We start from the raw sequence: 14,205 nt of genomic DNA, 5'->3' as shown, positions 1-14,205 counted from the left end.
GAGGTATTGCTGCGTCTATCTCCCTTCTCCTCAACTCCACTCCTCTTTGGTAGCTTGATACTCGCTGCAACACCTCCTCGTCTGCCATCCTGTACACCTCCTGCCATGTCCTGATGATATGAGCCGGGCCAGCCTCCCACCCAGCCCACTGGATGTGGGGACGCTCACCTATCTGTGCCCCTTCCTAATCTTTGACCTGGGGGTTCCAGATCACTATCTGACGGTCTATCTCCTCTTTGCAGCCTGGGGGGCTTTGGATTAGGGCCTTACAGAGGCCTTGCCACATGTGGAGTAAGCTGTGAAGGAAAGGTGATCCGGGGGGGTGATCTGGGCTGACGTGAAGATCCTTCTCAGGGACAACCTCCACTCACCGCCAAGCCTCCGTCTATAATCTTGAAGGCGCTATTGCAGTAAGACCTTGTAGGTCTGCCTGCCTGGTGTGAGACAGTAGACAACTAGCTTGCCCAAGAGAGCCATACTCTGATACTCTGGGTCTATGATCCCAAGCCCTCCCTTTGACCTATGTCGTATGATGATCGTCCATGCCACCTTGGCCCTGGAATCCCTGGAACCATCAGACCCTGACCAAAGGAAATTCCGCACTAGATGACGAAGCTGCACTACGTAAGATGAGGAGAAGCACCAACACGAGGCGATGTACTAGGCCATCGCTAGGAGGGCTTGGTTAACCACCAGGGCTCGTCCGACTAGTGAGAGGCGAGCCGTGCTCCAGTAGGCCAGTTTTCTCCGAATAGAATCAAGGACAGGAAAAAACTGCTGGGTAGGAGTGATGTCGAGTCCCACTTGGAACCCTAGGTACAAGTTAGTCTGCCCTCTGCTCAATCCCAGGTGGACGTTTCACTCCGTGCTAGAGTTCGGGTCTATGAGGAAACCAACCGACCTTCACCAATTGATTTTCGCTGCTGTTGTAGAACAGAACACGTCAAGAGCTAGCCTCACTCTCTCCAGCATCAACTCATTGTCCTCTATGTAGAGGGCTGTATCATCTGCGTACTTTGAGTCTAACAACTCAGTCTCGTCTCTCACTGGAAGTCGGAGGCCACGTAATCCGCTCATACGTGACGTGAGGAAGTGAGACATTACCTCTGCGAAGAGTAGAAATAGGTATGGGGCCAGGGGACAGCCTGTCAAACCGATCTCTCTAGCAGAAACTCCTCCCCTCACCTTCTGCCTATGAGAACCCTGCTGGTGGCCGATTTGTAAAGGGCGGAGACCCCACGAATCCAAACCTAGGGGAATCCCAACCTCACCATGATGCCCTCTAGGAAATCCCAGTCCACCTTGTCATAAGCTTTCTCGAAATCTAAGAGTAGTACAGCCAGTCTCTGCCCACTGTGCTGAGCCCACTCTGCCACCTCAAAGAAGGTAAATACATTGTCTAGGATGCTCCCATCTTAGACAAAGCTTGTCTGCGTGTCATGGATGATATCTAGAAGCACGGGAAGCGTCCCATCTCCTCTATGACAAGGGATGGGATGTGATCTCATACCTGCTGTCTACATCTTTGTCCTCTAGCTGAAATTGTCTCCTGCTGGAAAAGGCGCGTGTAATAGTCGATGGCAATCTCCATCACCTCGTCTGGGCTAGAACGAGTCCTCCCATACTGATCCCGAAGGCTGCGTATTTGCTCTCCTGCGGTGCGAGGTTGGTGCACCTAGAAGAATTCCTTGCACATCGTGTTCCCCTTCCGCGCCCAGAAGGTTGTTGAGGTTCGGAAAGAGAACTTCGAGCGCCTGTCCTCTAGGCCAGCAATGGCTGCTCACGTGCGCACCTCCTGTGCGTGGAGGGTGGGATCCCCTGGTGCCTCCTATAATAATCTCTGTGTGGCTGCAAGCCTCAAGGTCCCACCGGAGTGCTCTCTCCTCCTCCTAACTCTGCTGCTTGGCCTGTATGGTTGTCTCTTGGCAGATTCTGCTTGACTCTGCTAGGACCTCTGCAACCTCCTCTGCTATACGGTCCCTCCTGCCCCACTCTTTGGTCCAAATCTGCTCTATTTGTCTCATCTCCTCCTCCCTTCTATAGATCGAGTCAGGGATCTGATAGGATTGTGTGTCTAGGGCGGATGTTGGGGGGTCAAGTGTCAGGAGAACCGGGCAATGATCGGGCGACATGGTGCCTGCCAACTGCTCGATCTGGCCTTCACAAGAGCCCCCCCTCTCTCCCACATAAAACGTATCTAATTGCTCTAGCAGGACCCCACCTAGCCGCTTGTATCTCCAAGAGAAGCCCAACGACCTCTCCCTCTTGTGGAAGGCAGGATCTCTCCAGGCATCACGTGCTCCGACTACCAACAAAAAAACCTCCCATGCTTCCTGCTCCTCCCCAGCCATGCCCTACTAGTTTTTGCCTTTGCCTTGCCGGTCCTCTAGAGCCTCCAGATTGTTAAAGTCTCCTCCAATGATCTAGGAGTCCACCTCTGGGAGTCCATCCGTGATCTCCACCCAGAGCCTGCTGTTTGTCCTAACCTCCGTAGGGGCATAGACATTGAGCACTCCAAGACACGAGTCCCCAATATGCAATCTGACCCATAGAACCCTCCATGCCACTATCATCTTGTGGTCTTGTACACAGGCGGTGAGACCTGGGCCAATAGAGGTGCATACACCTCCACTCTTGTTGTGGGCACCTATGGCATGCTCCCAGTAAGTGTGCGAGCTGCTCGGAAGCACCTTCCCTATCCGTTGGGCTTGGATGGGGGTGAGTATGTGCTCCTATAGAAGCAAGATGTTGATCCGTTCGGCAAGGGAAAGCTGCAACTCCTGCCGAACAATCAACTTTCTGGAACCACATGCCCCACTGTAGTGGAGGCTATTCACATTCCAGGATGCTAGGTGTAAGCTCACGGGGAAACCTGCGACTGACCGAACAGGCATCTGTTCGGTATAGAGGTTGTTGATGAGGAGGAGAAACTGAGGCATGCAAGTACGCTTTGCCGCTGGTTTGGACGGCGAACTCTAGTCCCCCATGGTGGCCCTCGGCCGGACCATAGGGGTGATAGATACTCCAGGTGGTACTATCAATGCATCTATCAGCCATGCTAAGAGTCGTGACTCGGTACACTGGTAGAAACGGGCCGCCTGTGCTAGGGGTCACTCGATCATGTCCCTTGTAGCTCTCCATTGTGGAGGGCCTCGAAAGATAATGCTCAAGTGTGGGACCTCGGCACCAGCCCACTAGTTAATGTCCATCATGTACCCAGGCCATTGCTATGCAAACAGTGCTAATTCTTCATCTCCCATCCATTGGGAGATGTGATCCGCCACCTGACTCTTCAACTCCTCTATCTGTGTAGTCGTCCACTCCCTTGAGTGAGAGAATTGAAGAAAAAATGCGTAGTTTGGTCCATCCGGTGGTCCTAGTAGATGGACCTTGCCCCTCCTTGACTTACGAACCATGAAGATCCCCACCTCTAAAGGTAGTGGGAACTCTCCGCGCTCCGCAACTCTTAAGTAGGACCACGGGCCACTGTGGAATAACTCCTGTGGCAACAACTGTGTCTGTCTCGGGAAGGTGTGATGGGCGGTAAGGGCGGATGAGCTGGTGGCTGTATGGGGGGAGGAGGACTGCTGGTGCGAGGAGAAAGTAGGTGTGTGGCTCATCACCTTTTGTGGGAGGGGTGGGTCTGGGAGGGACCACCTGAAGCGGGTGTGGATTAGGGGGGGGTGCTCGGTAGGGGAGGTGGTGGGGGGAAAGAGGATCGAGGGATGGTAGGATGGACAGAGATGCATGGTGGGTGTGGAGGGGGACTAGTGGCCGGGGGTTGTGGGCTAGGGTCGATGGGAGAGGCATGGGATGTGGGGGGGGGGGGAGGGGGGATGGGTGTGGGGACTGTGGGAACTTAGGCGAGGCAGTCTGTGGCGCAGGTGGTGGATGTGGGGGGTTGCGGTCCTGTCGGGTGGGACGGGTAGGAGGGGCTATGGAGTGCTCTGCTGAGGGGGCGTGGCTTGCCCACCTGCTGCCTGCTGTTGAGGCTGGGTTTGAGGAGCTGGCAGCGCCCCCCTGCCATCGCTCTCTCTGTCGTCTCTGGACGACCCGTGTGAAGCCGTTAGTGTCCACCTGCAGGCCCGTTGGCGGAGCCGCCTTGGCTCTGAAACGTGTACAAGCTGTTGCCTGATGCCCAATGTCGTAGCAACGTAGGAATTGCCCTGGTTGCCGAATCACAATAACCTGCTGTCTAAAGGAGTATCCGCCTGTCTCAATCTCTAGGACAGTGCTAAAGAGCCGTCCAAAGTCTTCCACCAACTGGAGATACTCTATCGTCAAGCGGAGGAAAAGAAGGATGACTGGGTGTCGAAGAAACCTGTTGTGGAGTGCAAACGCCTCCAAAGTAAAGCCACTGTACCGAGGGACCATGTATACGATCCCCTTCATGGACGCATATGGTGAATTGGCGAGTAACTTGCGAGTTGCGTTCGTCGAATTGAGCTGGACCATGGAGATCCCTTGGCCCATTAGGACCGTCTCCACAATCTGCGCTGTGCCGATGCGCAAGGTGGAGTGAAGCCAGTCCCGAAGCTGGGCCTTGGCTGGGGAATGTGCTACTATCTGACCATAAATTGCTGTTTCCATTAGCTCCAACTCCTTAGCTCGGACGGCTAAGAGCTGCTCCCCAGAGGACGACGCACAAGGTGTTTGATTGGGGGGCACTTGCTTAGTGCACCGGCGTTTGACAAGAGGTTTCCATTGCGCGTCCTTTCTGAGAGAACTACCAATCACGTCGCGGTGCTACTTGAGGGGGGGAAGTTGCTGCAGATGGAGGAAGCAACTGGAGGGTAGGGGATCAATGGCGAGGGAAGGGAGACCATTGCTATTTTGACACACAGTGGATGGATTCGAGGTTGCGGACAGAGGCAACGCGCCGCGGGGGGGGGGGGGGGGGGGCGGGAAGTCTAGAGGAGAGGGTGGCCTTGGGGGAGGGGGCAGCGGGTTGTTGGGGCAGGGAGGACTGTCTCTCTAGGGCAGCCAGGCTGGGGAGGGGGGGGATTGTTGCGCTTGGGCGGAGAGGCAAGGGGGAGTGGCCAGACGGAAGGGAGGAGGCCAGGCTGGGCTCGGGGAGGAGGGGGGACAGTCATGTCAAGGTGGGCAGGCGAGGGAAGGGGCAAAGCAGTCGGGCAGGGTGGACAAACGAGGGGAGACAGCAAGCGATCTGGAGGGCGTGATCAGGCGGAGCGGGAGGGAGCAATCCGACGGAGCAAGGGGGTGCGAACGATCTGGGGGGGTGGGTGCGATCCAACGGAGCAGAGGGAGCGTGCGACGTGACGGGTAGCGGTGGAGGATCTTGACCATGGACTTGCAAGCTTTGCCCATACAAGCGAACTAGTGGAGCAAACAAGGTAATCCATTGAGCCAAGCATTTGTATTTCGAATTTTTATTGATTTTAATTTTTCAAACTTAAATATTAAAATATGGAATACCAATTGCTACTTGTTGCGTTTTATGCATAATCAGGTCTGAGCTCATCTCCTACATGAGAAATTCATAGGTACAGTTTTATTCGAATGTGACCTTGGAGAAGCAAAGGGAGCTTCATGACTGTGTAGCAAGTCAACAAGCTTATCTTGTATCTAGACCACGACGTGTTGGAGTTAACCTTGCAACTTTTGTGACACCATCCCCATCAGATGTATCTAGAGCAGGGTCAGTATTAGGAAGTACTACCTCCACACCTACTGCAAGCATTGCATCGGCCATGGCATCAACAATGCCACATGTTGTACGTAGACAGAGCACACTTGATACTAGTTGGGATCCCAAGAAGAAGGAAGAGGTGGATACATTAGTGGTACGCTTTTTTTTATCATGACCACATTCAATTTCGTGCAGCGAGGTGAGAGTATTTTAAATTGATGTGCAAGAAGATTGGTGAGTATGGCCCTTCGTATGTACCTCCATCATCAGAGAGCTTACGCACCACTTTGCTCCACAAGGAAAAACACCTTGTTGAGCAAGCAACAGTGACTAGAAAGAGCTTGTGGGCTAAAAATGAAGTTTCCTTGATTGCTGATGGTTGGAGTGATATACGCAAGCGATTCATTCATGGTATGATTGCTTATTCTCGTGGGGAAATGTATTTCATATCTTCACATGATGTATCGGGGACTAGAAAGTCAGCAGATGTACTTGCAGCGGAGTGGGTTACAGGTATTGAGCTTATTGGCCCAGAGCATGTTGTGGGATTTGTTGCAAATGGAGAGCCCGCAAATACAGCAGCAAGTACTATTATCCAAGGATATTATCCGCATATCATAGTTTCATATTGTATGGCTTATTGCTTGAACAACCTACTAAAGGATATTGGTAATATGAGCAAGGAGCTCAAATGGTTAGCTTTGTTTTGAATCACCAGTTTATTCGCCATCACTTCTCTTTGCGGTCAAAGAAGACACTTTTAAATACTCTGATACCAGATTTGCCTTTAACTTCTTAATGCTAGGCAGATTAAGAGAATGCAGTGGTGCCTTGAGGGAGTTATTTCTAAGTGATGAGTTTACCTCAACATTGGCAGATACTCCTACAGGTATCTTATGCTTGGAGAAAGCAAATAACTCCACTTTTTGGGATGATGTAAAGCGGATAGATGCTATGGTATCACCTATTGTGCATTTATTGAGGGTTATGGATGCTATGCAATCTTAGGTATATGAGGTTATGGATAGGCTGAATGAAAAGTTGCAGGAGTTGGCACCAAATGATGAGGCGTATGAGGAGATACGCCATTTAGTTGTGATGAGGTGGAACTTCTATAGCTCACCCATGCATGCAGCTGCATTTGTTGTGGATTCTGAGTTCCAAGGCAAGGGTCAAGAGAATGACACTGAGGTTATGGATGCATGGAGATTTATATTGTCTCGTCTAGTGTTTGATCATGGCACTAGACGAAAGATCAGAGATCAGCTGTTATAGGACCTTTCGGGGTTCTTTTGGTTGTGGGGATGCACATGAGGATCACTGTAAGATTGGGGCAGCTTTGTGGTGGGAGGACTATGGTTCGGATGGTCATGAGTTGTAGAAACTGGCCATCCATATTTTGAGTCAGTCGGTTAGCTCCTCTTGTTTGGAGCAATTGTGGAGTACGTATACTCACATTGCTTCAAAGAAGAGGAACCGTCTTGGTGTGGAGAGGGCAAACAATCTAGTATTCGTTAGTGCTAATTTGAGGATGTTATGTAATAGTATAACAACAAAGCCTTATCCATTCAGAGAGTGGGAGATGCAACAAGAAGAGGAGACACATGCTGATGTTGAGGGAGATGCAGCAATTCATGGTACACATGATGATGAGGCTGGCACTTTAGGGGTAGCTATAGGAGCCTCAGATCACGATGATGATCTTTGATTTAGTTTACTTATCACAAGTCTCATGATACATGACACATGTACATTGTATATGATATTATGATCATTGATGATAGTGTGACACTTGGGTGGTTGTGCCATGGTGATATTATATTTGTACTTGAGTCTTGCAGTCTTGCAGCTGCCCTTTGGGCTATTTTGGCATGCCGCATTTTGCTTCAGTCTAGAGATTAGACTTTATATTTGTAGTCTTTTTTGGGGCAATGAGCATGTTCTTTCAAAGATTAGACTTCATATTTGTAATCTTTTAAGTTTTTTGGGAATGGGACCGTAAGCATGTTTTTTCAGCTTAGACTTTAAAGTTTAGTTCATTGTTCATTGTTTTATCATTTATGGCATATGTATTATGCATTTTATTATTTATAATTGAATAGCTTATCTCTTGAGCCTTGTAAGTTGCAATTCAATTTCTAATGAGTAGTTTTAGAATGATGCATGATATCTTAAAGTTAAAACTTAAAATGATTTGTCCTTGTGGATTATATACCTTGGTTTTAACACTCTAGAGTCCACATGGATTATGAGTGAAATATTAATTTTTTTCATGAATTTTAATTTTTTAAATGCCGTTCCTGTTCCCACGTCCCCGTTCCCTAGGTTTGGCGTCCCCGTCATTGTCCCCATCCCTGTTCCCCATTCCCGTTCCCCGTTTCATGTTTCTATGCATCCAGGTCATAATCAGCCTATTTCCGCCTGCCAGCACTCTCTCTCCTCCCATTCCCCAAACCCCTACCTTCTTTTCTATAGCTGTCCCTACAGGCTTATTCAAATCATCTTAACCTGAAGGCTCTCAATGATAATTTAGTGGGCTCATAGTCGAAAACCCTCTTCCCCTCATGCCATTTTCGGCAAGTTTTGGCCTGTGTTCACTTGCTAGTTTACCTCAGGCTTGATATCTTATTCCAGGCATGGAGGCTCCCATCATAATAGCAAGCGAACAGCAATGAGAGGTTTTGGAGGAACGGGAACAGGGACCTAGGAGGATTGGGTACGTTAGGGGGAGCTACTTTTACTGTATACACATATGCCTAAATTCATTCAAAGACTGCTAACTGGCTATAAGTGATAAAGAAATCTGGCAGCAACTGCTGTGCAGGAAAGGCAAAATGCTGAGAGGTGCCGTGTGGCAGAAATGGGGAAATAGTGAGCAATGCAGTCTGAAAAGGCACGTGTGGACAGCGAGCATGCTGGGTCGACAAATCAGGACAAAGTGCCCAATGTGCTGCCTCTGTCTAACATGCTGAGGATGAAGAGACTGACAGACAAAAGGCTTTGTGGCGAGTCTTTATGTAACACTAGTTTCTGAGCACACTGATTCTTAGACAAGCTGTTCCGCTTTAAACAAGCTTGGCATGAGTGTGTATATCATCCTGGGCTTACAAACTTGTGGATACACATTTATGGATAACTGGGTTTGTGAAGTCTTCAGTGGAGGAAGCTGAATCATTATCTTGTTTCTTGCTTGTCCCAAGCATACTGTTGTATCTAGTGGGTAGAGGTGGCATCTTGCATTGACGGTGGGTATTTATTTGGTCAATGCAGTCTCTTGTGGCTGAACTGCATGAAGCATTCCTATGCATTTTGTGTGTAGCTTTTGATCTTGTCTAGTACATGTGCAAGTCCTCCTCTTCCCTCCTTTTCTAAAATTTGAGTTCTGTGACAGGTTTGCGGTACGATGACTTGTATGATGAGATTCAGGATCTTGATGTGAAGGAAGCACTGAATAGATTGCCTCAGTCTGTGGTTGATGCTCGCAACCAACGCCTCAAGCGGGCTATTGACCTTTCCTTGAAGCACACACACTTACCAAAGGAGCTGCAGGTATAGTTAACTGATTGATCCGAGATATGTAGAAGCGTTACCACTTTGCAGCTTGGGTATATAGAAGATCGCTTTTTGGAAAGTTCCACACTAGCAGTCTGTCTATGTTTTGGTATCTCACTCTGCAAATTTTTTTCTGACGTTGCAGGACAAGCAAACGCCTTTTCAGCCATATCTACAGGACATGCTTAAATTGGTGAGCTTTTCTCTACTTTACATATGTTTGTATAGTGCTTTCTTGTAAAGACTGGTGCATCAGCCACCCTCTTCTCTTGACAGTATAAAAGAAATTTAACTTAGTTTGCTTTTGTGGAATGCTTCTACAGAAGTGAATGAAGTAGGGTATATAATTGGACGTGTAAACATTAATTGCTTTAAATTGTGCAGGTCAAAGCAGAGAGAAAAGAGAGAGAGTCATTGGGGTCAAGTGTGCCATACAATCGCTTGTTTCCATGATCTATTTTGCTTACCTGTTCATGCATGTAATAATGTTCAAAGGCTTTATTCATTGACCTCTGGATCTCTGTTGGAGAGTATGATATCTTTGGGAGGAAATCAATAATAGCTTCTCCCAGTGAATTTTGACTTTTTATTATACATTTCATTGGTTTGCTGGTTCTGGCAAGGTCCAAAATTAGTCAACTCAGTTGTTCTCCGGTGCTCTTATCCCCATTGTTGGCTTTGTGGAAACTGTGGTTGTCTGCAATGTGTTCATATCAATTTCAATGGGTCTTTGATTTCGTGCTTTTCTTAGTGCAATGTCATGTATGATTGCAATGGTTCCACAGCAACTGGTTTACTTTGTCTACCCCAGCGATTTGTTTTATTATAGAGAAGGTTTTCCCTTTTGACACATTTTCAGTTGATGTTAGTAACTACATTTGTATTGGTGGAAAAGGGGCGAAAAGAAAACATGCATGTGCTATGTCCTCAGACAGGATAAAGTAGCCATGATGATTTTAAGCTCTCAACATGCTTCAGAAACAATAGTTGTCCTCCAAGATGTCTCATATGTATAAATTACTTAGAACAGAAAAGTATTCATGTAGAAAGTTACTTAGAACAGAAAGGTATTTATGTAGAAAGTCACTGCCTAAAAGGATCTATGTAAAAACCTACAATGGCTCAACTTTAGGTTGAAAGGTATTATGGCCATAGATCCTTTATGACACTATCTACATAAATACCCTTCTGTTCCCAGTACTTCTACAATGACACTAACTAATTGCTTTGGCTGTTCGACTCTGATCAGTGGATTTAAATGTTGTGTTGCCAAAACTCTCTTGAAACCATGCATTTTCATTAAAATATATGATATACCAGGTTGCATGCATTATTTGGTCTAGATCTTGATTTGACACCTTTAAATTGCCGATTACTAATTGTTATTTATGTGGAGAAGGCTACTATAGCCTTACATTACCTGCATTCATTTAAAGGAGCTCCATGGAAGTACTTGAAATTCAGAGTGTTTGCTGCCATTGTGGAAGTGAGCTATGTACAACCATCAATAGGATGCCTTTTGATATGGAGAATTCTATAATCAATAGACTGCTGAGTCGTAATCTGATTGGCCATGTTGTAGGAAGCCTAGAGATCTTGATAAAGAGTTGCTGTGTTGTGCCTTGAGGGTTGTTCCTGGAAGGGTAATCTATTTTGTCAGAGGACCTAGTGCTGCAATTCGACTGTTGTGTTTTAGGGGTAGCAATGCTGAACATTCTGTTGCATGGTTTAAGAAAGCTGAGATTAGTTTGTGCCAAGAAATCAGACAGTACACATTGCATGTCTTACTATAATCCATCCGTCGTCGTTGCTAGAGATACTGTTGGGATATGCTTGGATCAAATCTTCTCGGATGAGCAGCGACAAATGAACAACTTGATATCTACTTATTATGTCATGTTGCTATTGTCATGTGATGCCTAAGTATACACAACAGCAGCAAGAATCAATGTTCATGATTGAATCTCAAGTTGAATGAGGGTTATGGTAGGACGGTCTTTGATTGTTTCCAAGACCCAGGAATCCTCAGTTGTCATATGGTGTACTGGCTATTAGAGGCCAGCCATTGATTCACCTACCAACATTCCTTGTGCCTTCATGGCCTGATGTTATTGAAGATGGGGATTGCACAATGGTATTTCTGTATGGATGTAGAGGATCATGTCATTGTAGATATTGACCTTGTGAGTGCATGGATCCACCATTGTGAAGATATGGATATTGCAATGGTATTAAGTTTTTTCTTGTATGGACAAAAGTGTTGTTAGAATGTTATGAATTGGATGTTAGATGTTGAGATGGAAATACCATTTATCGGCAAAGATGTTTATGCTCGGATATGGTTGGTTGCAATAGTGACTGAAATATCAAGGAAATGGATGTAATGAGGTTATTGATATTGGCATGTGCTCTCCCTTGAGGCTTGCCATCATGGCTTTCACTTGGTAGAGTGTCAACCATCACCTAGACAAGAGGTCAAATATGTGAGGAAGGTTCATCCTCATGGTGGCATGAGAACGAGTGGGGTTTCGGTGGTTGAAGTAGAACTTGTAGTTAGGCCTTTAATGGGGGAAAAAATCATTGGCGGGCATCGTGCATAGTGATCAACATTGGGGGGCTTCGATTAGGAGGGGAGGGGTCATAGGGGGTGTTGGACTTGAATAAGGTTGGGATATCACATGATGGATACCAAAAGGATGGAGAAAATTGGGGTCAAGTTGAAGTATCATAGTAGTCTTAGTTGGAGAGTGGTTAAATGAATGAACTTGCTTTAACTTTGGTTGAAAAATACTATTTTCATTGTTTTCGTGCGCATGATCTAAAGACGCTCAATGAACAATATGTAATGGGTTAAACTAACAAAGCTGATTTTATATGCCTCAGAGTGTGGTAGGATCTAATTGGACAATTAAGCATGTTGGGTATGTATATGGAAAGTGGGTGGAGGGCTCTCATGATGATGATGTGCGGCGGATTGGTGGACCCAATGAGGAATAAGAACATGGATGAATGATCATTTTCTAAGGTTAGTATCTTAGAGTTCAATTAAGTATTGTTTTAGGGGATTGGAGCTAAAATTATGCCTTAGGGGTTGAACCTAAATTTTCCTTAATCTCACACTCTCTTTGAACTAAGTATAGTGATTGGTATGGGTCCGGTTTTGAAGTGATCTTTTCTAGTGGGGTGTTGCATTGTTGTTAGCGATTGTTAGGTCATAGGTCCTTAGGTTGATCCTAGTGGGTTGAGGTCGAGCGTTTTGCTGAGGTAAAGTCAGAAGTCACTTGACTAGCTAAGTTCATAAATCCTAAGGGGTATGCATGATACTATGTAGGAAAGGCATTTCAGTGGCTCCCAAACGTCCACTCCCTTGGCTAGGCTAGTGGGTACGTTATAGTTTCGCTCTTTAAAATAATTCTTTGGAGCTTCTAGTTTTCTTGATGACATTGAGATTGTCTCTTAGAGTTGATAGCAATGAATGTTTTTGATATTTTTCAACTTCTTGCAAATATATGACATGCAAACCTTGGTACAAATGGATCTATGAGAGAGAGAGAGAGAGAGAGAGAGAGAGAGAGAGAGAGAGAGAGAGAGAGAGAGTCTTTATTTGAAAAACGTGTTGTGGTGGGTTCCAAATCAAAAGAAAACACCAAGAGAAATCACTTTTTATGTGCTCTATGTATCAAGGAGCTACCAAGTTTCTAATAGTGTTTGGGATAGAGGTTTGAAGTCCACCTTCTCATATCCATTGGTGATAGAGAGCAAGGACATGAGTGATTTGGATCTAACTATGTTAGGAGAGGATCTAACTTGGAATTGTCCTTGCATCTTGGCATAAGGCTTTTACCTCAAGCATTTATACTTAGGATAACATTTCCCTTGAGTCTTCAAGAAATTATACCTTAAGCCGAATATAATTTCCTTGACAAAGAACTTTGGTGATTGATATTTGGAAACGGTATTGTTGGAGAGTTTTAGTGTGCACTTATTTGTTACCTAAGGTTTTCAGACACATCAATCTTTTACCTTGAGTTTTAGATTGCTAGCTTATCTCCTTGTAACCTCAATGAGCTATCTCACTTGACTCATAATACTAAGCCCTTGTGGAGATTGCAATCTAAGGAGAAGTTCTACCAAAGAGAAAACTAAGGTAAAGGACTATTGTGTAAATCAAGGGCACCTCTATTATCAGAATGAACTTTGCATCTAAAAAACTCACGAGAATAAAATGAAAATATTAGGAAGCATATGATATTTCTATTGAAGGACAATTGGGTTATGCTAAGACCAAAAGTGCTATTAGGAGGAGTTATTTTTGGGCAATAATAAAGAGGAATATTCTATGCTATGTTACTCAATGTCTATCTTGTCAAAGAATTAAGGCAGAAAGATCAGTGTTGTTAGGACTTCAACCTGTAGATATTCGTCAATTGAAATGGGATTCCATAAGTTCACGTCTTATGGCTGATCTACCTACTATTAGTGGTGGATGTATATCTATTATAGTGGTAGTTGTGGATAGACTAACAAAGGTAGCTTACTTGGACTACCCATAAGTCCTTTGACATTGCAAAACTCTTTATCAAATAAATTTTCAAACTGGATGAAATTCCAAGAAGCATACTTCATATTATGGATTCAAAATTCTCATTCTAGACATGTTTATTTTAGACTTTCAGAACTTATAGTTGGGCTTCAAAATTGCCTATCACCCTTAAAAAAGATGGACACATTGAAAGGGAAAGTTATATAATTTAGGATATATTGAGAGCTTATTGTGAATGTGAACCAAGAAAATGGATCAAACATGTATAATTGGAAGAGTTTTCCTACAACGTTGCCATATCAATAGACCATTAAAATGGACAATTGAAGAGTAAATACAATAGTTTAGTATATACTAAGAGCTTATTATGGATGTGAACCAAGAAAATCTATCAAACATCTAGCATTGTGATATTTTTCCTATAGTGCTTTCATATTAATAAACCATTTAGATGATGCCA

General features: G+C 45.4%; 1 protein-coding gene across 1 annotated transcript in view; it reads left to right on the top strand.

Moving 5' to 3' along the window:
- The window catches only part of LOC148042022 (cytochrome b-c1 complex subunit 7-2, mitochondrial-like), a 33,380-nt gene extending 23,435 nt beyond the window's left edge, over nucleotides 1-9,945 (top strand). The window contains exons 2-4 of the mRNA XM_087689024.1: nucleotides 9,042-9,199; nucleotides 9,348-9,395; nucleotides 9,587-9,945. Coding sequence (XP_087545150.1) covers nucleotides 9,042-9,199; nucleotides 9,348-9,395; nucleotides 9,587-9,655 — 275 coding nt within the window. The 3' untranslated portion in view covers nucleotides 9,656-9,945. The remainder of the gene's footprint in view (nucleotides 1-9,041; nucleotides 9,200-9,347; nucleotides 9,396-9,586) is intronic.
- The last annotated feature ends 4,260 nt before the right edge of the window (nucleotides 9,946-14,205 follow it).

Source organism: Lygodium microphyllum, chromosome 1, assembly GCF_053477565.2.
Source record: "Lygodium microphyllum isolate KBCC chromosome 1, Lygodium_microphyllum_v1.1.10, whole genome shotgun sequence".
NCBI lineage: Eukaryota > Viridiplantae > Streptophyta > Polypodiopsida > Schizaeales > Lygodiaceae > Lygodium > Lygodium microphyllum.
Note: the sequence above shows the minus strand (reverse complement) of the source record. Positions and strands in the feature narration are given on the sequence as shown.